The 27,989-nt window shown below is 35.3% G+C and overlaps 1 protein-coding gene across 2 annotated transcripts; it reads left to right on the top strand.

Moving 5' to 3' along the window:
• The first annotated feature begins 68 nt into the window (after nt 1-68).
• dmtn (dematin actin binding protein) lies at nt 69-26,354 on the top strand. 2 transcript variants are annotated; one of them, XM_056247926.1, is made up of 16 exons: nt 69-269; nt 14,419-14,478; nt 14,836-14,898; nt 15,085-15,240; nt 15,484-15,528; nt 17,113-17,236; nt 17,327-17,371; nt 17,482-17,625; nt 19,742-19,854; nt 20,109-20,214; nt 20,612-20,676; nt 22,868-22,916; nt 23,152-23,159; nt 24,406-24,471; nt 24,780-24,860; nt 25,873-26,354. In XM_056247926.1, exons 2-16 carry the CDS (start codon nt 14,470-14,472, stop codon nt 25,984-25,986), a joined length of 1,188 nt encoding a protein of 395 aa, XP_056103901.1. In that variant the 5' UTR covers nt 69-269; nt 14,419-14,469; the 3' UTR covers nt 25,987-26,354. The 2 variants fall into 2 exon arrangements, with proteins under 2 accessions (XP_056103901.1, XP_056103900.1); XM_056247925.1 differs by lacking the exons at nt 69-269; nt 24,406-24,471; nt 24,780-24,860; nt 25,873-26,354 and adding an exon at nt 3,405-3,524 and having other exon boundaries at nt 23,152-23,358.
• Nucleotides 26,355-27,989: the final 1,635 nt, after the last annotated feature.

Below are 27,989 nucleotides of genomic sequence, written 5' to 3'. Positions count from 1 at the left end.
TCCTCCACAGCGGCTGTGTTTCAAAAACTACAGACCACGTTTTGGGGGGTTTATTAGCGCGTTCCGAGTCAGCTGACGCCTAACGGGACTATGACGCACAATATGCGGTCTAGGTAGGCAGCTCACTGGTGTTTGAGACACGGCCAATGTGGCACGAGCATATGAACGCGTAATCCACGCAATGATCTTGAGTGAGTGTTCAAGAGACCTTTAAAATTCTGCATCTCTGGACGGAAAGGACTGAATAAACCGCTGCTTTAAAATCTAAGGTACGAGCACGCGACATGTTTTTATTTATTATATATCTGTGAGGGATGCAGTGGAGTAAAATGTGCATACTAGCCTATAAATGTTCAAATGATTGATGTCGTTTGTTGTTGTTTGATGTATGATGGATGTATGTATTCATATTTTGCCGTAGTCGATTATGATCATCAGTAGAGGTTGTGCATCATCGGCCACTTGCACGCAGAGTCTAGAGGACAATTTCAAATCAGTTCTATTTGAAAACCGTCGGATTGGGATTAGAAAATAAAATGTGTCGTTTTGTTAGGCCATCTACAGCTGTAACCTTCAACAGAATCTTGACTTCAGACCTTAAATGTTCTGTGGGCCTGTCCATTATTATTCATGACTCGAGTCATGTAATTAAAACAAATTGATTTAATTAAATGTCCGATATATATATAAACGTTTTGATTTATTGGCGAATTACATTGACTTGTGCCCCGCAAGCGTCACGAAATAACAGCAAACAGAGTAAATAAAGAAAGAAAGGAAAACAGCAACAGTCTCTCCAGAGAATGTCTAATATGGTCTCACTGCTGGCACTAAAAGTCGCGCCCCCGAACAGCTGCGCGTCCCCGCGCGTTTCCCTGTGTAAAGCAACAGGAAACTACTGCTTCCTTTAAGATATACCTCAGTCCTGCAGGTTTTTTCTCTGAGGAGCACTTCTTATTTTTCATTGGTTGTCCAAATCAATTTAATATGCAATGATGATAATAATAATTATTAGTGGAAATTGACCTGTTTTTACTAGTAGGAAATTACCAGAGTAATACGCTCTGATTCATATTTGTAGAAATATAAGGATTGCCTGCACACACAAACAAAACAAAGGAGCAATTTGCTGTCACATTTGCTCATGATCACACAGTCTGAATTGATGGTGGCAGTGAAAAGGTTTTCTCATCATCAGAGAAAAGGCTGTAAGATGTAAGGAGCAAAGAGTCACATGTTAAGAGGTTCTTCAGTTCCTGATGGCAGATTCCCTGCTGTTTTTACCTGTAGCTAAATACGCATTTATTTCATATTCCCCATGATGGCCGAGAGACTGTTGTACTAAACAGATGAAGATGTGTAGTGATGCTGTATAATGAAACACTGAAGCAGGCTGATCGTCTGTTGGATATTAGAAATCCAGTTAGACAGCAGATGACCTCCCCTTCCTCCCCTTCATTTAGATCCACTTTGCATGGAAAGTCAATTCTGAAGAGAAATAACATTTGTATCTAGTCCAATTCTTTTCTATTCTGCCTGGTCTAGATGTATCCCGTTCTTTTCTATGCTTTTCTATTCTATTCTGGTCTAATCTGTTCTGTTCCCTTTTGCACTTTTTAGGGCAGGGCTATTCTATTCTGCTCTATTCTATTCTACCATATTGTATTAATTCCTATCATATTCTATTCATTTTATGACTATTCTATTATTCTATTTTGTCCGGTCTGGTCCCTTCTCCTTTCTTCTATTGTGCCATATTCTATTTTCAGTTTTTAGGGTATAGGGCTAATTTGTCATATTCTGCCATATTCTATTCATTCCTTTCCTATTCTATTCCGTTGTGAAGTTTTTAGGTCTATTCTAGTCTATTATTTCCTGCCTGGTCTAGATCTATTTCATTCTATTCTATTGTGGCATATTCTATTATTTTCTGTCATATTCTATTTTATTTTATTATTATTTTCTATTATATTCTTTCCTTATTAATTTTTATGGTCTATTATAACTATTCCGTCCTATTCTGTCATATTCTATTACGTTCTGTTATATTTTATTCTGTTCTTTCGTGTCTGGTATAGATCTATTCCCTTCTGTTCTGTCATATTTTATTCTTTCCTGGATTCTATTCTTTTAGTTTTGGGATTATTTTATTCCTTCCTGTCTGGCCTAGATATATACCCTTCTATTTTGTTCTACTCTGTCATATTCTATTGTATTCTTTCCTGTCATATTCAATTCTATTTTGCAGTTGTTAGGACTGGTGTATTCTATTCAGTTTTTTCCTGTCCAGTCTAGATCTATTTTCTTCAATTCTATTGTGGCATATTCAATTATTTTCTGTCATATTCTATTTTATTCTTTCCTTATTCATTTATGGTCTAGATCTATTCCCTTCTGTAATATTCTATTAATTTCAGACATATTTTATTCTTTCATGGATTATTCTATTCTATTACTTTTAGGACTGTTCTATTCTATTCTATTCTATTCCTGTCTGTCCTCGAGATATTCCCTTCTCTTTCTTTTTAGGACTATTCTTTTGGTTCCTGTCTAGATATATTTCATTCTATTCTATAATGGCATATTCTATTTTTCTTTATTCTATTCTATTTCCTTATTTATTTATTATGGTCTAGATCTATGCCCTTCTATTCTGTAATATTCTATTAATTTCTGTCATATTTTATTCTATTCTTCCATGTCTGGTATTCATTCCTGTCCTAAAACTGCTAAATAGGCTGTAATACTTTGTGTGAAAATGTATGTTGCATAGAGTTGTGATGAGACACTTTCCTGCCACTGATGGTGTCCTCCTGTCATTCAGTTTGCAGTGAAGTGATTCACTAAGAGTGGACATTGAGAAGGTTTAATCAATGGGACACTAATCTGATTGAACAAATCCAGCAGTCAGTCTCTCTGCTGGTCTGATCTTCACAGGATTGTTGACTGAACTAGTCAAGACAATCCAGAGCTCTGCTAAACCCCCAGGCTTATGACCTGGATAGCTCTACATGCAGAATAAAATTAAGCCTAGCACATCAGAAGTGACGGGAAGGAGTTAGGAAGGGCTTGTTTTCTGGGACGTGAGGTGCAGCATGGCCATTGTTCAAACAAGAAAGATCTTCAAGAGGAGGGCTTCCTCAGGTTGTTTATGTCAAGCCAGAAACACAAGCTCCCCAGATCCTCGGCCCGTCGCATCGCACTCCCAGTGGAGCCGGAAGGCCTCGCCAAGGTAATGGATCCTGTATCCATCAGCGCTGTTGAGAATTCTCTTCAGACGGAGCAGAGCGTTGCCCTGGTGACGCAACCGACTCGTCTGATTGGGCGTTGGCTGCTGTTGGTCTGCTGAGATAAGTGCTTTTCAGTTTGGGTGGAGAGAGAAGTGGGTGGGGTCTTCTAGACAGCGTGCAGAGAGAGAGAGAGACGATGAGGACTGGGGAGAATGGGAGAAGGATGACAGGAAGTCTGGATCTCTCAGCGTAGGATTTCCTCTTCATAACAGCTGGAGCTGAGGTGGAATCCTGGTGTGTATTGTGGCTTGTTTTGCCTCCAAAATGACCCTTTCCTTTCAGACTAATTATGGTTGGTTCTGCGATCCATTCCTTAATTTTTTTATGAAGCTATGGATTTTTGGTGCTTGGTCCTGTGCAGTTTGACCTAAATATGCAATATATGTGTATAAATATTATTTCTTTTGAAGTTGTTTCATACCATAAACTTATCACTGGTTTCTTCTGTTTACGTTTGTAAAAACAAAAACAAATTATTATTTATATTCAAGTCCAGGTTAAAATTAGGATCTTTTCCTTTTAAAGGAAGTGTGTTGTGATGTCTTTTTGCCTCTATATGGGTGTTGGAAGAGTTCTGATCATTTTCTTAGTCAGTATTTTTGTCTCGTCTTCCAGTAAACATATTTAAAACAAGAGAAATTTAAAGGGATGGTTCACCCATAAATGAACATTTCGTCTTAGTTTACTCACCCGCAAGCAAACCTGTAATAGTTTCTTTCACAAAAGAAGATATTTTGAAGAATGCTGGTAATCAAACAGTTGATGGACCCCATTGACCTCCATAGTAGAAAACAATGGAAGTCAATGGTGCCCCATTAACTGTTTGATGAATTTGGAACAATTTATGGGTGAGTAAATGACAGAATTTTAATTTTTGGGTGAACTATCCCTTTAACAACCGTGTCAGATGTTTAGTTTTCAGACACAAATGCTGATTAAGTTTTTGCTGTGAATAAGAATCATATTACTCTTGCATGCTAAGCCTCTCCGATGAGAGATTAGGGCATTCTCCGGATCTCGTAAGTGCACTGCCTGGCTTCCTTATCAACACACTGTTTTCAGTAATGCTTGAAGAAGGCCCATTAATGCCGGTCTGACACACTATGCTGTCTTTAACAGAGTAGTGTTAGTAATGGTAGATCATTTAAGCTTTTCTGTGGTTGATCAGTGTACATTGTAGTAGTGCAGTATACTATTTTATCCTATGAGCATACATGCAGTTCATATGTTCTCAGTGCAATGGAATAGATTAATTTTATAAGTGTATGGATAGTAATTACCAGCTACTTAATACCCGTGGGCCATCATTTAAAGTATATTTTGTTGTTGCTAATTATTTTTATTTAATTGTATTCAATTTATCTATAGGTTTTTGGTTAAAAGAGGTTGTTGGTTAAAAGTTAACAAAAGTTGTTGCTCCTTATTTTTATTTAAAGGGATAGTTCACCCAAAAATGAAAATTCTGTCATCATTTACACACACTCAAGTTGTTTCAAACCTGTTTCTTTCTTCTGCTGAACACAAAAGAAGATATTTTGAATAATTTCAGTAACCAAAAAGTTGATGGACCCCATTGACTTCCATAGTATGGAAACTGTTGACATTCTTCAAAATATCTTCTTTTGTGTTCAACATAAGATAGAAACTCATACAGGTTTAAAACAACTTGAGGGTGAGTAAATGATGACTGAATTTACACTCTTGAGTGAACTATCCCTTTAATGGCATTTGTTTTGTTGGTTGAAAGTAAACATGAATTAAAGATGCTCATTTATAATGGCTGTGACTGAGGTCAAAGGCAATTGTACCGCTAGTTATGAATTAAAAATAATGAAAGCTAAAAGTATTCAACTGAAAACTGATTTTTCGACTGATCGATATATTTTAACAGAGTTTAACACATTTAAAATTATTATAATATGCCAGACCCAGTCAGAAAAAATTACCATTGTGAAATTTTGTTGTTTCACATTTGAAAAAAAAGTTTAAAAATGTAATTCTAACATTTTAATCTGAACGGTTTTTTTTTCAAACACTTATAAATCAAAATACTTATAATTTTTTTTTTTTTTTTGGCAGAAATAATAGGCTATGTTGAAACGATGTCGCAATATCAAAGTTGATTAAATTTTTTTAATTGAAACAAAATTCAACAGTGATTCACCTTTGATCCATGACATTGAGTAAAAGTGAGTAAAAGTTGAAATGTCAGCTGTCCCACTTAGACTGCTAATTTAAACATCATTTCTGACCGCTAAAATAAAGAATTATGCTTAAAAGCAACAATGTTTGCTTACGTATTTTTGGTGACGTTTGATGGTGTATTTTTGTAGGCCAAAACCCGAAAACAAGTTTGCATTTTTGGAACTTCCGGTTCCATTATCCTGAAATCTATGTATCTTTTTTTATTTTATTTTTTATGTGTGTGTTTTTGGTTAAATGCTTGAAATAAGGTCTGTGGTGAACACGAGCTCAAGATATTTTCACGTTTTACTCTACGATATAAAATACATCACTAATACCTCCTTGTGATTTTTCTAAAAAGCTTTTACTTGTCTTGTGGTTGCTGACGAGAGGTTAAATGGGAGTACAGAGGTTGTCGGAACATTAAATGCCATCAGGATGAACAGATAAACTCATAAACATTAGTCCGCTTTCACAGCCTCATTGTGTTTATAACCATGCTCTCGCAAACATAACTCCAGGGAAAGTGTTTTTAAGGAGAGAAAGAGTTGTCGGAACCTGGTGACCTTGTCATGTGACCTTGGTAGTTTATAACTTATGTTTAGCTTTTTACGCTTCAAAATTCATAAATTGTGTTCATTTGTGAAGATTATCAAGATGAACAAAATGTACAAGAATTATAAGATTTTTTGTTCTAATCCAAAAGCCAATGGAAAGCCCTGCACCACTATTATTTCTTTTAAGTGTGCTCTTTATTAAGATAAAGTTGGTTAATGCTTTTGACATTGTCTTTGACTTCCTCTAGTCTAATAAGATCAATATTGTATTAGTAGTGGCCATTATGACTAACAAAAGATGGCAGATAGTTTTGCAGTAGTAGAGCTTCACTGCAAGAAAATCTCCAAACAAGCGGCCTCGTTCTGAGGTGATGTGTGCTATCAGATTCCTGCTGGAACAGCAAATGGCTCAGTTTTAATGTGCACCAGCAGTATCCTGAAGTTCACAGCACAAAAACACAATGGCATCTCCACACAGGTAACTGGTTAGTATGTCAAGCAATTGTGTAAGTGCTAAATTGTCTTCTCGGCATGTGAATCAGCACTAAATCAAACTTTATTTGAGCCTGGTGCTCAGGGACTCTTCTTAGCCAGATTGAACTTGAATTACAGGCAGCTTGATGCACATGGGTCCCTTCGTCTCATGACAGGCCATTTACATTGTGCTCAGGGTGATCAATCACGTCTTCAGCACACACACACACACACCGTCCTTCACGCCAGAGTAAACCTGACCTGATCACTATAACCCTACTAACCAGCAGGGACAGATGTTTATGGCTGAGGAAAGGAAACGACAGTGATGTTTGGTGCTATTTCTCTCTCACTGATTTCTCTGTTAAACATGGAGGTGTAAAAGAAATCAATAATTTTGGCTTTAGCGTAAATAGAAAAGGGAAGGTTCAATATGCGGTTTAAGGGTTTCTTAAAACTGGCAAGAAAACTTGTCTGGATTACCAAAAAGCAAAGGAAAATTGGTAACACTTTATAATAAATTCCCATTAGTTAACATTGGTTGATGCATGCTGACAATAACTGGTGATGTGAATTTGTTACATTATTTATTCATCTTTGTTCATGTTAGTTCAGGTCCAACTTTTGATTTCAATAATGTGTTAGTAAATGCTGAAATTAACATTAATTGAGATTAATAAATGTTTTAGAAGGGTTTTCATTGTTAGTTCATTTTAACTAATGCACTGTAAAAACGCCAATTAATAAAATGTTGGAAGAACAAAAATATTTAAGTTGAACCAATATTCATGCGTGGGATTAGTTAAGAAGACATATTATATTAAGTCTGCAAAAATATATTTGAAAAAAAATTAAATGAAGGGATATTTTCAAATCCAGTCAACTTTAGGATGGCTAATGTTGACTGGACTAATAAACACAAATCTAGCCAATATTTGCTAAAAGTATTAAGGCCAGCTATGATACAATATTTTAATGCGTAAAACAGAACATATTTGTTGTTTTGTTGTTAAAATGAACATTTATAAACATTTAATAAACATTTGATATAGGCTAATATCAAAACAATATTTATCAAATTGTCGAGGTTTCGTTTCTGCACTATGAGAGTGGATGGATCCTATACAACACTTTAATATATAAAACCTTTATTTTTTAAATCTTGAATTTAACCCGTCTATTTTTGGTAATAAATACAATATAAAAGCGCATCGCTACATTTAGAATGGAAGGATCTGGATTATGGCTCACTTGATTTTGCGGAAGGATACAGCATTTGACTTCGCGGGTTTTACAAGGCAGTGGCTCGGCTGCGGTACTGCAGTGCCGGAGACTTTTTGTCAAAGACGGTCATACTTAACACTCAAGGTAAGTGGCTCTGAATAAATGATCGATTTTAAACATAATAACGACAAAAATGTACAACATATGTGATGGTTTTGTGTTGTTACGTCCTGAGACGGATTTAGAAATGTTTTTATAAGTTATGTCCGAGAGAAAGTTAAGTGTAACGTTATGTCAAGTTCACTCGGCACGGAATATGTTAAATTGTAGAATATGTTCAAGTTTATCGACAAAAACGTATTATGTACAACATATTCGTACAACGTAAACATATATCAGTTGTTTTTGCGTAGATATTTATAAGCGTAAGTTACATTTAAAACCGTAAAACGTTAAGCCTATGTCCGAGGGGAAGGCCGCCATTAACGTAACGTTACGTTTAACTAAGGGAACGTGGTATCTCGTTTAATTCATAAAACATGTAAAATGTACTACTATAATGTGTAATAGCTTTAATTTCGGGATGTTTTATGATATTTTTTTTGTGTGTTTCCGTAACGTGAAGAGTTGATATGAAGAGAACGCGGTCTTTCTCTCATCATTATAGGCCAATGTTACGTTAGGCCTACTTTTATGGATGCGAGTTACTGAAATCTATGAAACGTGTAATGTTAAACACATTAATACACTATTTTAGGGTAACTTAAGCGTGATGAATTAGGTTAAGATTGTGAACTTTTGCAATTGTCCCGTGGAGAGACCGACATAAACCTGAATATCTAACGGTCCAGCTACGATAAAATGGCGCTCATTTTGAAACAGCGTTTTGACCTCGTGAGGACGGCATTTCATAAGGCCGTTATCAGTGGGTGTCTCGATAAGCTTTCTAGGTCGTGAATTAGCTGATACTATTATTTTGTGTACTCAGATTCGTGCACTGGTAAGTGATTTATATTAGTGATCACTTAATCTTGGATTAGAGTTCTTAAATTTTTTGAAACGCTTTGTATTGTATAGCCAAAGTATATTTACATTATAAATTGTACATTTAGCTGTTGAAAATTAAGTTCAAGTAGTTTTGATGAACAGTTGGTTTTATTATGTCTTATAACAATTATCTTTCCCCCTCCCATTTATTCATCCATCTTATGTGGTTCAAACCAGAGAGGCGATGATGTGGAGAGGCAGACCAGAGGGATGCAAATTGATGCTGGAGGCCTGGATTCAGTGGTGGATGTCGCTGTAGTGGTGGAGGAAGAAGTTATACTAAATGTTTCAGATGTACCAACTGCCTTTGGAGTGCTTTTCGGACTGCTTTACACTCTATTGATTAACCCAAACAGTGGAAGTACCTTTTTGAAGCAGTGCAAAAGGTATTTCTGGGTCTCGACAGTGAGAAGTGTTCTGCTCAAATTCAGTCACTGAGAACCAAACTGTTGCAGGTGTAAAAAAAAAAAAGATGATCTTGTTTAGAGGTCAGAGGTGGTGGAGGGATGACATCAAAACCCAAAAGACTAATTCTCCACTGGTTCCCTCAAAATATTCCTAAGCCTTTTTTATGAATAATAATAGGCTTTTTCAATTTGTTAGTGAAATAAAGTTTGTGGTAAACAAGTTGATGATACTTAGATATTTTATTCTACAATGATAAAAACGTATCTGTGTGTAGTTTACATTGTAGAAAAGAAAATCCATTTTATTGTCAAATTGTGTTTACCACAGAGCTTATTTCACCAATAAACGAGGAACCAGTGTCGAATTAGACTTTCTGGTTTTGACATCATCCCTGCACCACTTTGAATGTTATGATGCCAAATATTCAGTTGTTGTTTTTTAATACTTTTTATACTTATGAAATATCTCGGACACCATTTTGTTACCAGTTGTTGTTGTTGTTGGTGTTGTATTCTTTTTAGTGGTCAAATCACTTAATCACGATTAATCCCATCTAACATGAAAGTTTGTATATCATATGTGTGTACATATACACACACTATATTGCCAAAAGTTTTGGGACGTCTGCCTTTACAAGCACATGAACTTTAATGACCCCATTATTAATCCATAGGGTTTAATATGGAGTTGGCCCACCCTTTGCTACTATAACAGCTTCAACTCTTCTGGGAAGGCTTTCCACAAGGTGTAGGAGTGTGTTTATGGGAATTTTGGCCATTCTTTTAGAAGCGCATTTGTGAGGTCAGGCACTGATGTTGGACCTGGATAACAGTTTCTAATTCATCCCAAAGGTGTTCTATCGGGTTAAGGTCAGGACTCTGTGCAGGCCAGTCAAGTTCCTCCACACCAAACTCTTCATCCATGCCTTTATGGTCCTGCTTTGTGCACTGGAGCACAGTCATGTTGGAACAGGAAGGGGCCATCCCCAAACTGTTAAGTGTGAAGTTTGGTGGAGGGGGGATTATGGTGTGGGGTTGTTTTTCAGGGGTTGGGCTCACCCCCTTAAGTTCCAGTGAAAGGAACTCTTAAAGCCTCAGCATACCAAGACATTTTGGACAATTTCATGCTCCCAACTTTGTGGTAACAGTTTGGGGATGGCCCCTTCCTGTTCCAACATGACTGTGCACAAAGCAGGACCATAAAGGCATGGATGAAGAGTTTGGTGTGGAGGAACTTGACTGGCCTGCACAGAGTCCTGACCTTAACCCGATAGAACACCTTTGGGATGAATTAGAGCAGAAACTGTTATCCAGGTCCAACATCAGTGCCTGACCTCACACATGCGCTTCTAAAAGAATGGCCAAAATTCCCACTCCTACACCTTGTGGAAAGCCTTCCCAGAAGAGTTGAAGCTGTTATAGTAGCAAAGGGTGGGCCAACTCCATATTAAACCCTATGGATTAATAATGGGATGTCATTAAAGTTCATGTGCTTGTAAAGGCAGACGTCCTTACACCCACATGCGCACACATATAATATATATATATATATAAATATATAATTATAAATATAATATATATACACATATAAACACAAACTTTTATGTTAAGATGTTATTAATCAACTTGACAGCACTAATTATTTTATGTATTTATTACTTGCAGAGTTTGTAGTTTTTACTACAATTCAAAATGTGCTTTATTGTTCTCAGTTTAGGGAAAGATTAGTAAATGTTTTTTAGTTCCATAAATGTTTGAAATGGAATTGGCAGTATTGAATTTAATGTTTGTCAACTGAGCACTTTAGCCTGTATGTTTAGTTTGTGCAGATTGTTGTGAAATAAAAGCTAATATCTCTTTTCATTTGTGTTTTTATGTGATTAATACACACCAGTAAATAATTTTGTTAACCTCAGTATAAAATTTAGTACAGCAATTTTTAGTTAAGCCCAAATAATAAATCCTGATTAAAACATTTTAGTTGAATGAACTATAAAACTAGTTGAGCAAACATACTTTTTTAAGTTGGAGTCAAGTTTGGACCAACTAAAACTTTTAGTTGAATGAACTAAAACTAGTTGAGCAAACATACTTTTTTAAGTTGGAGTCAAGTTTTGGCCAACTAAAAAATAATAATTGAAGCAACACTTTGAAGAGAGAAATTGAGTGAACGTAAAAATTCTGTGGAACTAGTTACTAAATAATAATTAGTTGAGACAACTTTAAATTTTTTACAGTGTGTAGTTTATTACTGTAAATGAATGAAAGCTTACTGTAAAGTGTTATCAAAACATTAGGTTAAATCTAGACAGAATTTGGCATATTAGAATAAATTATATATATAGTAATATGAAATTTAATTATAGTTTTTTTTATAATTATTTATAAATTAAAATTATATTTCTGCATTTTTTTATAATCATTTTATTTTATAATTGGAAATGTTATTGCAGTATTTAATTAAAGCTATTCTATTACAGTATTGAGAAGTTAGGTGCACATAATGTCACATTGCCAGAAACCTTTTTTTTTTTTTTTTTTGCCATAAATGTTATGCATTTCCCTTGACATTTTTGTCCTTTTTCCCCTGAAGCAACACATGAGCAGTCAAAACAATCCGTAACGAAAAAAGCCTTACCTCGAGTGAACTTCGTCAAATCAAAAAGCTGTATTTTTTTTTTTTTTTTTTTTTTGCAAATAGAGCATCTTTGTCAGCTATTTTAATGCAAGGAAATGGATTCAAAATGGCTTGAGGCTTGTACCCTGCTTAGAGTGTTACTTATGCTCTTGTCATAAAATATTCAAGGCTCATGCTTATATGAAATTGAAATTACTGTTAAAACTAATTAGCACATTAACGACTGCCAACCCGAAACCATCTGTACTCAGTATAATTCTCTGCTGTTTTCCGATGCTGGAAATCTGATAAATTCTGTGGACAATTCTCAAGGTGAAATTGGGTGAGCAATCTTGATGTCACTTCCCCTCCCCCACACTAACAGGATATCTCTGCGTCTAATGAATTAATGTCTCATTTCATAAAGACATTAGTCCACTGATCCTCTTAGTGGAGATCAGACGGTTGGTGTAACTGCTTTCTTCATATTTAGTCATACTGACAGCAGCTTTTAAAGGCAATTCTTCCAATGATTGGGCAAAAGATAGTACCACCCCCCACTCACTATTGGTTGATCCAGTGTTGCTGTGTGGCGGGCTGTTTGGGAGGAAGGCAAGTGTTAAAAGTGTCACAGAATCAGTGTTATCATTGTTAACTAAACTATTAAATATCGTTTTTGTAATTGAAATAAAATAAAATAGAAATAGCTATTAGATGTAAAACTGACAGCTGTTGAAATAGCTAACTGACTAGTTGATAACTAACTGAAATAAAATGAGTTGAAGTTCTAAAATTACTAAAACTGAAATAGATATAAATGAAAGCTAAATCGAAATAGAATAGAAATATTGGATGAAAAACTTAAATTAGAACTGTTGCCCTGGCAGCTAACTGAAATAAAATGAAGTACTAAAACCGAAGTACAACAAATAGATATGAATTAGAAATATTGGATAATAATGGCCTTGGCAACTGAAATAATATGAGTTTAAATACTAAAATTAATAAAACTGACATAGATATAAATTAAAGCTAAATAGAAATATTAGATACAACTTATACATTAGAACTGTTGCCTTGGCAACTAACCGGCGGAATAAAATGAGTTGAAGTACTAAAATGACTAAAACTGATATAAATTAAAGCTAAACTGAAATAAAATAGAAATATTGGATAAAACTTACATTAGAACTGTTGCCTTGGCAACTAACTGAAATAAAATTTAAACTAAAATTACTAAAACTGAATTAGATAAAAGTGAAAGTTAAATAGAAATATTTGCTTATATTTATAAAATATTTGCGTATTGAACTGAGCTTTGAGAAAAATGTTGTAACAGAGGAATTATACCTTTCTAAACAGATTCTTTGAAGAAAAGCTTCTATGTAGAACCTTAAAGGTTTCTGTCACGCGCTTCATAGAACCTTTTAGGGGTTCCCATCATGGAATCATTTTATGAATTTAGTCTTAATTCATTTTTAATAAAATTTTATGACTTAAACAGCTCGTAAACATACTTGATAACTAGGGGGAAAATGAAATAACCCATTAAACATGAAAGTATTATGCAATCATTTAAGACATTTCTCCAGAGTCCTTATTGAGTCTAGAACCCATTTGTACCTTTTTTTTTTTTAATAGAGTGCAAAGCTTAGTGTGGAATAACCTTGCTATCCAAATATCCTGTGGGGGGTGATGAAATGAAAGTGTGATATGAGTGGGCGTGTTGAACACCCTCAGTGGGACTGGTTTTCAGGAACGCTCCGCTGATAGAGTCTGCTAATGGGATGTTTCACGCAGAAACTGTTTAAATCAACTCATCTGAATTTCACAATGTTGTTTTGGAGCAGACAGTATTCATCTTTCTAAAATTGTGATTCATTTTATATCAAAACTCATAGCAGAATATCAAGACCAACTTTCAATTTCCAATTTAATGTGCGTTTCGGAAATGCCTTGTAAAATATTGTTTTCCACTAAAAATATCTAAATATACAAGATTTGAAGGTTTTAACAAATTTCTTTGAGAAGCAATCAATACTAAGATTTGATTTAAGATGATATTTTGATTTAAGCAAGCATAAATAATACACTATACCGTTCAAAAGTCTGGGAGTTTTTTTTTTTTTTTTTAAATTTGATCCAAAGTGACATTTATAATGTAAAAAAAAAAAAAGATTCTGTTTCAAATAAACGGTCTTCTTATTAACGTTGTATTTATCAAAGAATCCTGGAATGTATCGCAGTTTTCACAAATATTTTACGCAGCACAACAGTTTTCAACAAATTCAGCTTTGCCATCACAGGAATAAATTACATTTTCAATTTTACTTTGTAAAAAATATTGCACAATATTTACTGTACTTTGTATTCAAATAAAGGCAGCCTTAGTAAGAATAGACTTATTAAAACATTTAAAATAAACTTCTGAATGGCAGTGCACATAATAATAATTCTTTAAATTCTAATAAAGAAAAATAAACATAATTCAAGAAATATATTATTACTGGAAATTGAGATACAAATCTAAATATCCAGGTAACAAATAAGTTACTTCTACAAGATACTTACAGTAAACTAACTGAATTCACGACTGGTCTTGTTATGGTTTATTGCAGATCTGTGTAACTGGAGGAACAAAGACGGGAGTTTTATAGTTGTCCTCAGTCATGCAGAAGGTAAAGTACTGTATGTTGAATTCATATCATCTTGTTGCCATGAATCATTGATCTCCAAACATAGGGTTTCTGAAATATTTATATAGCTTTAAAAAAAAAAAATCTCATACAGTATGTGTATACTAATCTATATTTTAGTTCTGTCCAATGTAAACCCATTAAAGCGTGATCATATCTGTACGGGGTTGATGATTTCACTTAGTGAGAATGGAAAGGGGGCGTGGCCGAGTGACAGACATCATCAGTTTGATTGATGACATTAGATATAGGTCTTATTTCTCATTAACAACATGTCATTGGATAGGAGCAGTTAAATTATGACCTCTGACCTTTTTTTTATCTGCTCCGCCGCTGCAGGCAGGGACGGCCCCGTCTTCCCGGGGTCCAAGTGCTCCTGGATCCCCAGCCACCTCTATTGTGGTAAGTCAAACTAGCATGGCCGCTCAATAGCTTTCAGTTTCACAGATAACACATTCCGTTCTGTTATCTTTCATAAAGCACATGCTCAATATCCCAGTTCCTAGGAACCCCTCGAGGCATCTCAGAGGACAACCACTTCTTTCACGCCAAACTGAACTCAGCCTCTTTCTGTTTAACTCCCCAAAGGCACGGATGGACAATCAGGTCATTGGATATAAGGACTTGGCAGCCATTCCCAAAGACAAAGCCATACTTGAGGTAGAACGGCCAGATCTGATGGTGTACGAGCCGCATTTTAATATCTCAGCCCTGGATCGGACGGGTCTCTCCAGAAGCAGAGAGGTCAGGGAACAACCAATCGAGTCTTTGTTTCATTGTAGCGTCTGAGAAGGGCTATTGTACGTTTTACAGCTTCCACTTAAAGTAGAATCAAAATGTGTTTTGGCAAACAGGGAGCTGTGAGATGTAATGTTAACTTATATTAGTCAAGCTTTGTTATGTAAAAGTGGCATTTGAATGTCAGGCCTTGAAGACGAAGCATGAACTGTATGTGTGTGTTCTGTTTTCTCTCCTTGTCTTCTCCAGAGATCAATGTCACCTCACTCCATCTCGCCGCCTCCTTCCCCTGAGGTGAGACACCAGGACGGTCGCTAGTCACTGATCACTGAGCACGTTTACCTCCCTGCACACTTCACATGTGACGCTTTTACTGAGACACTCATTTAACTGAACGACGCCGCCATTTTAAATGACATTCACTTTCAGTTCTGTATCTTAATTATAGCGTGAATATGGCACAGTGTACTTTAATTTAATTCATATTATTATATTCTATTTATATATTATATCCATAATTATATCCATATTATATTTAAAAAAAATGTTTTTTAAATAGTATTGAATTTTAGCATCATCCATTTATTGGTTATTGGCCAGAACATGAAAATAATCAGACCAAATTTTTAAATGATTTAATTTTGATTCATTATAATTAATAATATGAATAAGATTATTATATTGTAATATTTTTTAAAATGATGAATAATAGTTAATACTGAATGTGAATTAATAATGAATTATTAACATTATTAATCTTAATAATTAAAATGAAGTCTTTATTCACTGTGTAACATTATAAATTTGTATTAATTAGTATATCATACTATATTATTATAATATTGTTGTACTATTTCATATAAATATGAATTAATATTATTATTATAATTTAATTTAATGTATTTAATTTACATATATTTCAGTGCAGACACATGATCTAATCATTATTTAGCTGATCTCAAAATAATTATCCACGTATTATCCATATTATATTTCATTTGAGTTTTTTGTGTGTTTTTTATTAAAATCCTATAGAATTTTAATATTGGACACTTATAATAATTAGCAGCAGCTAGAATTTGAATGTCATGAATTTTAACATGATTTCATTTTTATTTATTATAATAATACTATTCATTATCATATAATATTGTTATATTTTAAATATTGTATGTGAATATTAATTAAATCTATTAATTAACATTGTTATTTATAATAATTCAAATGTAGTCTTTCTCCACCGATTAATATGAGTAATTTGTAGTATAATTAATACTGCTTTTTATCAAATATTGTAGTATAATAATAATCTTGTAATATTAAATATTAATAATATTAACTATTAAAATTATCGCTTATTATTAATGCTTTAATTTAATGTCTTTAATTCACATTATTGTGATGCAGTCAACATTATTCAATAAATCATTATTTAGCAGATATCAAAATAATTATCCACGTATTATCCTTATATTTAATTTTAGTTTTTAGTGTATTATCTTATAAAATAATCTAATGTATTGAATAATAATAATGTAATGTATTGATTTAATATCAGTCACTCACTGAAAATAATTAGCATATTGGAATTGTAATATTGTCCACTGTTATTTAATTCAATGTGAACTTACTCTAGAACATTGAACAGTGGAATCAAACGTTAGCATATTTTACTGTAAGGCATGAGTTTGCAGTGTCATATTATTGATGCAGGCAGTGAAATACGATGGTCTGGCTTCTGTTAACATGCTGAGTGCTTAAATTGTGTCCACTCTTAACATCGGGATTGAAACATGAATTTATATTACCATAAGCCAGTGCTTCATTATTAGCATTCCAGAATAATAGAAGGTATATGCAATTCCCCTGTTTCTTTAGATATTTGCCTCAAAAGAGTGGCCAGAGCAGGGGTCTCCAGGAGGGTCCAACATGGGCTCCACGGTGCACCTCCGCAAAATCAGCCCTGCCTCCAAAGGCCCCATGCAGCACTTCCACAGGCCAGGTGCTTCGTTCATCACAGGGTTCTTATAGCACAATGTTTCATAATCATTCAAATGTGTTGTAACTGTCCACCTTGTTGTAACTGTTTCAGACAGTGGCATCAACATCTATAAGAAACCACCAAATTACAAACACGGTATTTGTGCATTTATAATGTTTGTTATAAATCATAGATTACTGGTTTTCCAAGGTGTGAGGACAGATTCACTGGTAACGTCCTGATGTTTATCTTCTCCCTGTCCTCAGAAAGAGAGACTGGAATGTCTCATAATAAACAGGATGTCATCATTGAGTCCTCCAAGTTCCCAGCAGCCCAACCACCTGATCCCAACCAGCCTTCAAAGATAGAGACCGAGTACTGGCCCTGTCCACCCTCTCTAGCTACTATGGGTAAATGCTCACCAGCTTTCATATTTCTGTCGCATTGGACAGTTAGCCCCGCCCTCAATGACATTTTCTTTGGTCTCCTGCTCCACACTGCTGTATATTGAAGGTAAAAACTGGCATTTTTTTCCCATTCTGTTATTGCACCTTTAGAGAAGCATGCAGAATTACAGAAACTAGTTAACTTTTTAGCATATACGTTTCAAATTTGGAGTCTCTAACTCAATCCCTCTAGCGCCATCAACTGTCCAAATTTGCACTTATAACTTTTACCTTAAAGGGTTAGTTCACCCAAAAATGAAAATTCTGTCAGTAATTACTCACCCTCATGTTGTTCCAACCCCGTAAGACTTTCGTTCATCTTCGCAACACAAATTAAGATATTTTTGATTAAATCTGAGAGCTGGATCACTCCTCCATAGGCTTCTTAAGGGATCGAAACTGACCGGCCCAAAAGTTATGAAAGACATCGTTAAAATAGTCCGAGTGACTACAGTGGCTCAACCTTAAGTTTATCAAGCGACGAGAATACTTTTTGTACGCAAAGAAACAAACAAAAATAACGACTTTATTCAACTAATCATTTCCTCCTCTGTGGGCCTCGAGATTTCACGTAGTGATATTGCGCAAAGCTGAAGTTGTACTTCACACGTAGGCTCACTATTGGCCGACGCTGGTCATGTGTGTGATGCGTGACGTACAACCTAGAAGCTTTGCGTAGTTCTACGTGAAATATCACGGCCGTACAGAGAAGGAAATGATTAGTTGAATAAAGTCGTTAGTTTTGTTTGTTTCTTTGCGTACAAAAAGTATTCTCGTCGCTTGATAAACTTAAGATTGAGCCACTGTCGTCACTCGGACTATTTTAACGATGTCTTTCATAACTTTTGGGCCGGTCAGTTTCGATCCCTTAAGAAGCCTATGGAGGAGTGATCCAGCTCTCAGATTTAATCAAAAATATCTTAATTTGTGTTGCGAAGATGAACGAAAGTCTTACGGGGTTGAAACAACATGAGGGTGAGTAATTACTGACAGAATATTCATTTTTGGGTGAACTAACCCTTTAAGGGCTAAATAACATTTTTTCCTCTCATTCCTTGGCTCAAAACGATTCGATTGCATCCTATGACGCAATGTTTGTCTGAATTTTCATCAAAAGTGCCTCACATTATCTTCAGATCATGCTGGGAAAAAGTTATTTAAAACTCTTTTGATAGACCAAAACGTTCTCGAATAACGTGCGAACGAATTTGACGAAGAGCACGTCAAAATAGATGTATTATTGCTATATTGCTGCAATGCTTTAGCGTATTTTTCAGACCAAAGTTGGTATATGTCATCACAAGCATGACCTGAGGCTACCTACAGCGTTTTGGCACAGCGCCACCTACTGGCCAGGAGATATGATAAATGGATATATTTGTGTATAATTTCTGAACAGTTTGACCAAAAACTGTTCTCTTTTAATTCAGTGCAACATACCGAAAGATACCCAGTTTTTTCATATTGACCATTTTGGGCACCGGACGTTTAAAATGTTGTCATAAAGGGCTGTGTTTACAGTATAAACTTACTTAATGCTGTAAACTTTGCGTTGTGCCTTATTAGTAAGTGTACGTTGATTGGTTCAATGCATGCAAAACACTGGCATCCGTCATTTTTAAAAAGCCTTATAAACTCAGTTTATAGCCTATATATTTACTTCGCAAACATGAAAAACAGCGAGGAATGGACCAACGTCGAAGTCCAGCCACTTCTCAGCCTTTACGCTGAGGAAATCCAACGCGACTTTGAAGGGACCGAGCGAAACATTTTTTTGCTCAGCTAGTGACATTCGGCATAACCCACATGACAAACGTTAGAATACTTTTTCGTTTACTGTACTGTCTTTATGTTTAAAAGTTCTATCTAATAACGTATAAGGACTGTTGACTGCGCAAGTGAAGGCTTACATCACTTCAAAGAATGCAACAAAGAAAATGGTCTTGACTTGGGGGAACATTTAGTTCTCGGGGACTCCCCTGGTCTCTCCTATAACTACCCGATGCGAAAGCCCCTTCATTGGTACACGCAGCTCAAGGGCGATACACTTTTTTTTACGTCGTCTGTCAATTCCTCACAGAGATCGAGTGGAGAAAGAAAGCAGCCGAGCAGGGAAAACCAATGGAAGAGGACGATGAGTTTGAGGACCTGACTGAAGATGCAAAGAGACTCCAGGAACAGGAACTCCAGAAGGTGAAAGCAGCTTTCGTCTGGAGCAGGACCCACTGCCCCACATCAATAAATCCTGTTCAGATTAATATCCCTCACTGTCTGCCTGTCTAGAATAAATCAGACGCTGGGCTGGAATATTTTCTCTAAGGCTAGATGATTAAGTGTTTTGTTTTCAGGCCATTAAATGGAAGGGAGTGCAGGAAGGAAATGCACACACAACATGAGGCCAGTGCTTAATGGAGCTCTCTAATCATGACTGGGCTGTTTTTTTCCAGATACAGTCCAACTTGGGAAAATTGATCCTGAAGGAGGAAATAGAGAATTCAGGGCTCATCCGCAGAAAAACACGTTCCTTGCCAGATGGGACAAACATACATTTGGGTATGTGACGTCTGTTTTAGTCTTAGTGCACTTCAACATAGTGAAGTGCTTGAGTATTTGTTTTTGTATGCAAAAAGGATACACTCTTAAAAGTAAATGTGCTTTATTGGCATCTGTGGTTCCGAAAAGAAACTTTAACATCCATGGAACCTTTCCATTGCACAAAATATTATTTGTAGAGGGACAAAAAGTTCTTTAGATTGTTAAAATATACTTTACATTAAGAAAGGTTCTTTGGGGAAGCAAAAATGGTTATTCTATGGCATCACTGCCTCAACCAGCAAGTCACAGAGGACACCCAGTGTTCAAATGATGAAATACATTTGTGTGAACAGAAAGTCTATAGAGAAATGTTTATTGTGCTTATAATTAAATGTTTCATTTCCATGCATTGCAGGATCATCAGCCAGTGCTACTAAATCCGCTTCTTTACCTCCTTGCAGTCGAACAGGCCTCACAAGGGTAAGAGAGATTCACCTTTAAAGGTGTTTTATGCATTTTAATCATAATATGTTCCTCCCCTGCCCAATATTGAAATATAATTGTAATTTAAATATGAATATGAATTACTTAAATTATTCATTTAAATGAAAATGGTCTTTTTACCGATTAATATCATCCATTTTTATTTATAAGGAGTTATTAAGATTATTTATGTCATAATTAACATGCAATCTTTTGCTTATTAATATCCTATTTTTTTAATAATATTAAATATGAATATTTATTATTAGCATTGTTAATTTTAATGATTAAAATATAGTCTTTCTTTACTGATTAATATTATTAATATAATAATAACAATATTTCATTACATTTATATAGCGCTTTTCTCGGCACTCAAAGCGCTTTACATAGAAGGAGGAATCTCCTCAACCACCAGCAATGTGCAGCATCCACCTGAATGAAACATAAACAATTATTTATAATATGAATTATTACCATTATTAATTATAATAATTAACACGCAATCTTTCTTTACCGATTAATATCATTTGTTTGTAATATTAAAGCAGCACTAAGTAGGAATTCCGTTTTTGTCAAACAGCGACCCCTAGAGTCGCTGTGGAGTACTTGTACTGTCGTGAATAGCACTCACGCAGAGATGGCTCGCACTCACGGCCGGATCCCCTCCCCCTGTACACCGGTACCTGTTCAGTAGGATGGACGCTGTAACGAGTGGAAATAAGGTGTGGCCCCTTTAAGAGCTGCGCGTGCCCTGTTTAACTGTCGGCAGTCTGTATTGTATGTGCGCCTCGAACACCACATGTATACGGCGCCGGGTTATTTCTGTTTGATTTGATTTCTCATTTTATCAGAATTTTATCAGATCTGTTTTTTGCCATAAAGCAATTCGTTACTTCGCGAGACCTGATATCACACGATACTTCCTAACACTGAGGCCGGCGGCCCGCCGGCCCAAAGTTGCAAGGGTGGTTTTGCGGCTCACAGGCACCAGGAGGGTGCGAGACGACCACCATTCAACACGAAATCAGTAATATAAACATTACAATGACTCCAAAGCTGTTCGGTTAAAGCTGCCGTCGGCAACATTTTTTTGATCATATTCAGTGAAATCGACACTATAATCTGACAGAACAACATAAATAAAGTGGTTTTAGAAAAAACCCCAAGCTTCTAACTCCACCTGGAGCTTGTTATTTGTTTTGCAAAAATCCACAGCTCCCGGTTCATCGGGTCCAATCAGCGCAGGGGGGTGTGAGATCTGACTGTCAATCACAGATCGGGCACACGCCACCCCTCGCGCACGTCACAATCACATGCACACGCCTGAAGTTCGCGGAAGTTCGCGCAGTAACGAAGAGTGATGGCGGAAAATCAAGTAAGCTCATTTAGAGTATAAATGACGTTAGCAATTGCAATCTATCGGTACATTAGCCAGGACAGCATACCTCCAAATACTCCATGGTGTTGATGGATGCTGATGAGACGGGCGCGTTCCAGGGCTCTCAAGTTTTGAAGACAGGTAAGAGTGACACCCAGCCGACGGGGGGTTGGATACATTTTTGTCATTGGTTGTTGCGTTAAATCTTACCCAGATACAATAGTGCTATTTTCTGATTGGCTATTGTGTAGCTCGACGAACAACACCAGAGGAAACGCGCTTGATTCATGCCGGTTCTACAGTGAGAGCGGCGCGGCCAGAGTTTTGGGCGCTGCGGCATATTAAATATATTACAAATAGTTTTTCAGCGTGAGAAATACAATGTGTGGCGGGAGAGCGTGACAAAAGACCGAAATGAGTGACTGTCACGCTCAACGCGTGACACTTGAGAGCCCTGGCGTTCACTGAAAATCTGGTGCACACGCATTGACGAGCATGAACTGGGTGGGAGGGTATCCGTTGATAGTGGGGGAGGGGCATGAGAGTTGTAAACATTCAAAATTTTCCTAAATCCACTCAATCTGCCAGACTTGCCGACTGGAGCTTTAAGGTAAAAAAGTTACTTAGTTCACCTTTAAATAGCAGTATTAATTCATAATATTAACATTTTTAGACTTTTCTAAAAATCCTCAATGTTTCATGTGACCCTTTTAAAGATGTGCCAATCATGTGGCAAACATGTCAACTGTTGTTTCAGAGGTTCCTGTAGTCCTTAATGTGTGTCCTTGTTTTTCTCTCTGCATACAGCTGCAATCTGCAGACTTTACCTCCACAGACAATGGAAAAGTAAAAACAGGTAAGGTCAGAAAACGTTACACAAGCAAGATTCTCATCATGCATTAAACCTCCATTATGAATTATGTTAACAGAATAATAATTTTTAATCGAAATGAGTATGAACCAATATTTGGTACACCCCCCTTTGTATTTAATGATTTTTAAAGCTTTTGGACCTCAATGTATTTCCAAAATGATTCTGTGTTGTTGTTGTTTACTTGTTCTAATCTTTTTTTTCTTTTTATGTTTCTCAGGTGTACAGGTAAGATGGCTTTGTTTATTGGATTTAACAAGCATGGCGTTTGGGTTTTATAATTTGCTGACAGCTACAGGCTCTGACATGGAAACCACATCCTGTTCCTGCTACTAATTAGCCTATACTCCTTTTCATGGCTCATGTGATCACCACATACTGTTTGCATACTTAAAGAGGTCCTATTATGCCCTTTTACAAGGTATTGATTTTGTTTTAGGGGTGTTTAGCTTGTTTTAATATTTACATCTGCTTAGATGTAAATATTAAGGATGGCGTCAATTTTCAAACCAATTCAAGCCTGCTTCAGACTTAAGAATGTTTACAAACAGGAGGATCGTCCAGAACGGATTTCATACAAAGACTTTGCAAGCACGGATTTCACAGGACATTTCCGAGTGGTGTTATTTTTTTGTAATTTTCTTATACATTTTAGATACGATGTTATACACCATTTAATCTTGAAACTTGTCGGAAAACTATGGTGATACAAACCGTAATTGATCACAAAACTATGGTTAATTTTCCTAAGGAGCGGTGAACCAGCTTACAAAAACAGTAAACACTACATCAACGCTAATGTTGGCTAGCAGGTGAGCGGAGGCAAATAGCTTTGCCCTTTGTTTACATCGTAGCAACATCATTAAACCTTTCATTTGAACTGTTAATAGAACACGCAACTACAAATAATATGACATAATTACAAGTTGTGATCCACAAACAACAGATTGTCCCAACAAAGAAGCGCTCCATTTCAGGAGAAGCTTTTGCGCGTGGCCTGCGTTGTGGTTCTGGAAGCTGTTCTCCATTAAATGTGCAGCACACAGCTAACACTCTAAGTTCGTCAGCCTTAGGAAGGTCAAACTCATTTTTGGGGGGGGAAAAACAGCGTCTCTTTGACATAGCAGCAGCTCAAGCAGGCCTCGTCCCCTATTTGCGTGTATTCCATAGGCGGGTTTATTTAAATGAGTAACATTATGACTTCACAAGATCCGGAGAAAACGTGTTGTAGTACAAATGAGCTTTGTAACCTTGCAGGTCTTTTTCATGCTCAAACAGCAACATTATTACACACACTAACTAATGTTGAAAAAGTGGAAAAGCATAATAGGACCCCTTTAATAATGAGTCAAATGATCCTGGTTCATTATTATGGATGTAATGAAACCCTCCTCTCTAAATGTACCTGTCTCATATTGATCTCCTTTGTCCTGGGGGGCATTTGTCTCGGGCTGGGGTGGTGGTGTCTTCATAGAATGGCGATTCACAGAGTGGGAGAATGGACAGAGGAAACTCTCTTCCTAGTATTCTGGAACAGAAGGTGAGGCAGATCTTAAGAGACCCTCCAAAGTTTTCATGCTCTGCTTCTCTCTTCTAACCCCATGCCATACATTCACTCACATCCATGTTGCTTCTGCCTTGCATCCATTGAATGCAGAATTCAATATGGCAGTATCACTGAAGGCAACATTGAACTGAAAACTTTGGAGGCTGAATGTGCAGTAAACATTCTCCCTAGAGCAAACCTTTTGGAAGCCTTCGGCCTGTTTTCTGTGTCCAATGAATCAAAAAGGATGAGTACTTAATATATGTTCCCAAAACATAATAAAATCTCCCCTCTCCCTTCAGATATATCCATATGAAATGCTGGTTGTGACCCACAGAGGGCGCAGTAAGCTTCCTCCAGGTGTTGACAGAACCAGATTAGAGGTAAATCCCAAATGAGCATTAGTTAACATTAGTAAAAAGTTAGTCAGTTTGTGGTCTTTGAAAGGCAAAGTCTGTAAATGATTTGCACCTATCAGCTCAAAATAAAAATAATATTAATGAAACAATATTCATAATAAATAATTGTTAAAGTATTATTATTACTATAGTTATTATTATTATTATATTATGTTTTCCAAACACTTCTACAATAGATAAATAATATTTTTTAAATACATTTTTATTATTTTCAAATTGTTCATTTATTAGTATTTCTACTTTTCCCAAACACTTCTACGACAAATAAATAAATATATAATATTTTTTAAAATGCATTTTAATATTTTCAAATTGTTCATTTAAATTGTAATAAAAATAATACATTTTATTAAAATAAATACTGTTTTCAATAAATTATTATTATTGTTGTTGTTTCCCAAACACCCCTACGACAAAAAAAAAAAAAAAATTTAATGCATTTTAATATTCTCTATTGTTCATTTATTCTTATTATAGTTCATTATTGTTAATTATTTATTTATTATTAATTTTTTTTCCAAACACTCCTACACAAATATATATTAAAAAAAAAAATTTGTTTTTTATTATTATTACTACATTTTTCCAAACCCTCCTACCACAATAAAAAATAATAATAATGTATTTTCATAAAATAAAAAAATAAAAAATTTTCTTATTATTATTATGTTTTTCTAAACACTCCTACTACAAACAATAAATGTCAATAAAATAAATAAATATAAGAAATGTATAACTTTTACTTAATATTTTTGATTTCAAATGTTTTCATTAAAAATGACACACGTTTTCTTTTCTAAACAAATATTATGATTATGGTATCCATATATCTCATCTCATATTGGGTGAGAAACAATAAACTGAATTTTTTTCATATAATATCGATTGCAATAATTTGAAGTTAAGCTGTAGGGTTTTGTCTCAGACTGCACGTCTACTGTAATGTGGCTGACTGTTTTTATCGTGTCTTTAACAGAGGCATCTGTCTCCAGAAGACTTCCAGAGCTTATTTGGAATGCCCATCACAGAATTCGATCGTCTGTCACTATGGAAACGGAACGACCTGAAGAAGAAAGTGTCCCTTTTCTAACATTTGGACATTTGGACTCGGACATTGAAACACTCTCCCTCCAGAGACGCTAGTAATAACCACTCTAATCTAATACGGATGCTATGCAGACATTTCAAGATAAGCAAGGAAGATGACGCAACATTACCAGACGTTATTTCAATCACACATACAGCAGTCTCTCAATATGTCTCTGGTGTACATAATAAAGACAGGGATGACTATTCACGCATCCCATACAGTCGCTCCATATCTGAAAACTCGGATTATTAGTGATGGGATATCGATTTCATAAACCGCTCCAGCCCTTTCTTTACGCCTTATGTCTATTTCAAAATCTTAAAGTGCCCAGAGAAGTTTATAATAATAGGCCTATATATTTACACAAAGTTTCAATTGTAAACCATCACTTTTTTGTTTCAACTGTGTTCACTGATATTACACTATAAACTTAATTTATTGTATCCCAAACATGTCTGGCACTGTACATATATCATGTTATTTTGATCTATTCGTGATGCTGCTTAAAAAAACACTAGATGAATATTTCTAACACCTAGAAAAAAATGAAATGTTCCTTTTTCAGTCATTAAAAAATGCATGGACACGGAGTATACATCATTTATTGAGTTTTACCGATAAAAGGCACTGCGATATATGACTCCCATTTGTGCTAATAGCAACAGTGTTATATTGTGGACTAATTTGACATAACTAAGCTCAGGCTTGCTGGAAAGCTCTGGCTTTGGGTTCTCGTACACTGTTGGTGCTTCATGCAGTAGGTTGTAATTACTGAACAACACTAGAATATCTTTGTTCCACACGAAGCCACTAGCAAACCATTTACTTCGATTTCCAATGTCTGTTGTCGATGCATACATACGGTTTTCCACTGCCGTTAGTAGTTATTCTCCATTGCGGTCTTTTGAAATGGCATAGGTGTCATCAAATCATGCTCTGCACACTTAATGGAGACTGTCCAACGTTCATGTGTCTGGTCATAGTTGTCTCATCACCGTTTTTCTGTAACAACACGGTGTTATGTTGAAAAAAATAAAAGCTTCATGTTAGATTTTGTGTCGAGAAACATTTGTTTGGTACATTTTAATTCAATGAACAACCATGGCGCATTATAATCTGCTAACTATGTGCACTTGTCTTGTTAAATAGAACAAAGTTTGGGGTCTGTGAGATTTTGAATGTTTTTGAAAAGTCTCATGCTCACCGAGTCTGCATTTATTTAATCAAAAATACAGAAAAAAACTAATATTGTTTTCTATGTGATAAATGTAATTTATTCTTGTGATATCAAAGCTGTATTACTCCAGTCTTCAGTCACATGATCATTCAGAAGTCATTCTAATATGATGATTTGATGCTCAGGAAGAAACATTTAATATTGTTATCAATGTTGAGAACAGTTGTTCTGCTTCGTATTTAAAAAAACTTTGTGTGGAAACTGATATTTTTTTCAGGATTTTTGATGAATAGAAAGTTCAAAAGAAAGCATTTATTTGGAATTGAAACCTTCTGTAACAATGTTAATGTCAACCTAACACTTCTGAACAATTTAATGCCCTTGCTGAATTAAATAAACAGTTTCTTTTTTTTTTTTTAAATCTTACCCTTTAAAACTTAAAAAAAAATGGTAGTGCATATTTTTACTTTACATTATAAGTTACTACATACTTTAAACTAACTTTTAACATTTTAATTTTTTACATTATATTTTATATTATAAACATGTATTTTTTTATGTGATAAAATAACTTATAACCAATTAACTGGCCTTTAATGTTTTAGAAATGTTTAAATTATAACCATTTTATAGTGATAGAAAAAGGAACTGTCAGTGTACAAAGTATTCACTGATTTTAAGCAACACATGTGGACACCACACTATTAATCACAAAGCAGTTTAAACTATTTAGCACATAACATTAAGACACTTTAATCTAGTACATTAACATAATTACCTGGATATTTAGAGAATAACAGGCACTAAAAAAGTGAACAATGAAAAG

The sequence above is a fragment of the Rhinichthys klamathensis genome, unplaced genomic scaffold (genome assembly GCF_029890125.1).
Source record: "Rhinichthys klamathensis goyatoka isolate OS25496 unplaced genomic scaffold, OSU_Roscu_1.1 h1tg000050l_1, whole genome shotgun sequence".
NCBI lineage: Eukaryota > Metazoa > Chordata > Actinopteri > Cypriniformes > Leuciscidae > Rhinichthys > Rhinichthys klamathensis.
The sequence above is the reverse complement of the archived record's forward strand: the minus strand, read 5'-3'. Positions and strand labels throughout refer to the sequence as shown.

Excerpts from the sequence above, each read along its gene's own strand:
- dmtn (XM_056247926.1), top strand. Across the intron at positions 15,241-15,483 it reads GTCTCTCCAGAAGCAGAGAG|AGATCAATGTCACCTCACTC; the intron begins GTCAGGGAACAA and ends TGTCTTCTCCAG. Across the intron at positions 24,472-24,779 it reads CTAGTATTCTGGAACAGAAG|ATATATCCATATGAAATGCT; the intron begins GTGAGGCAGATC and ends CTCTCCCTTCAG.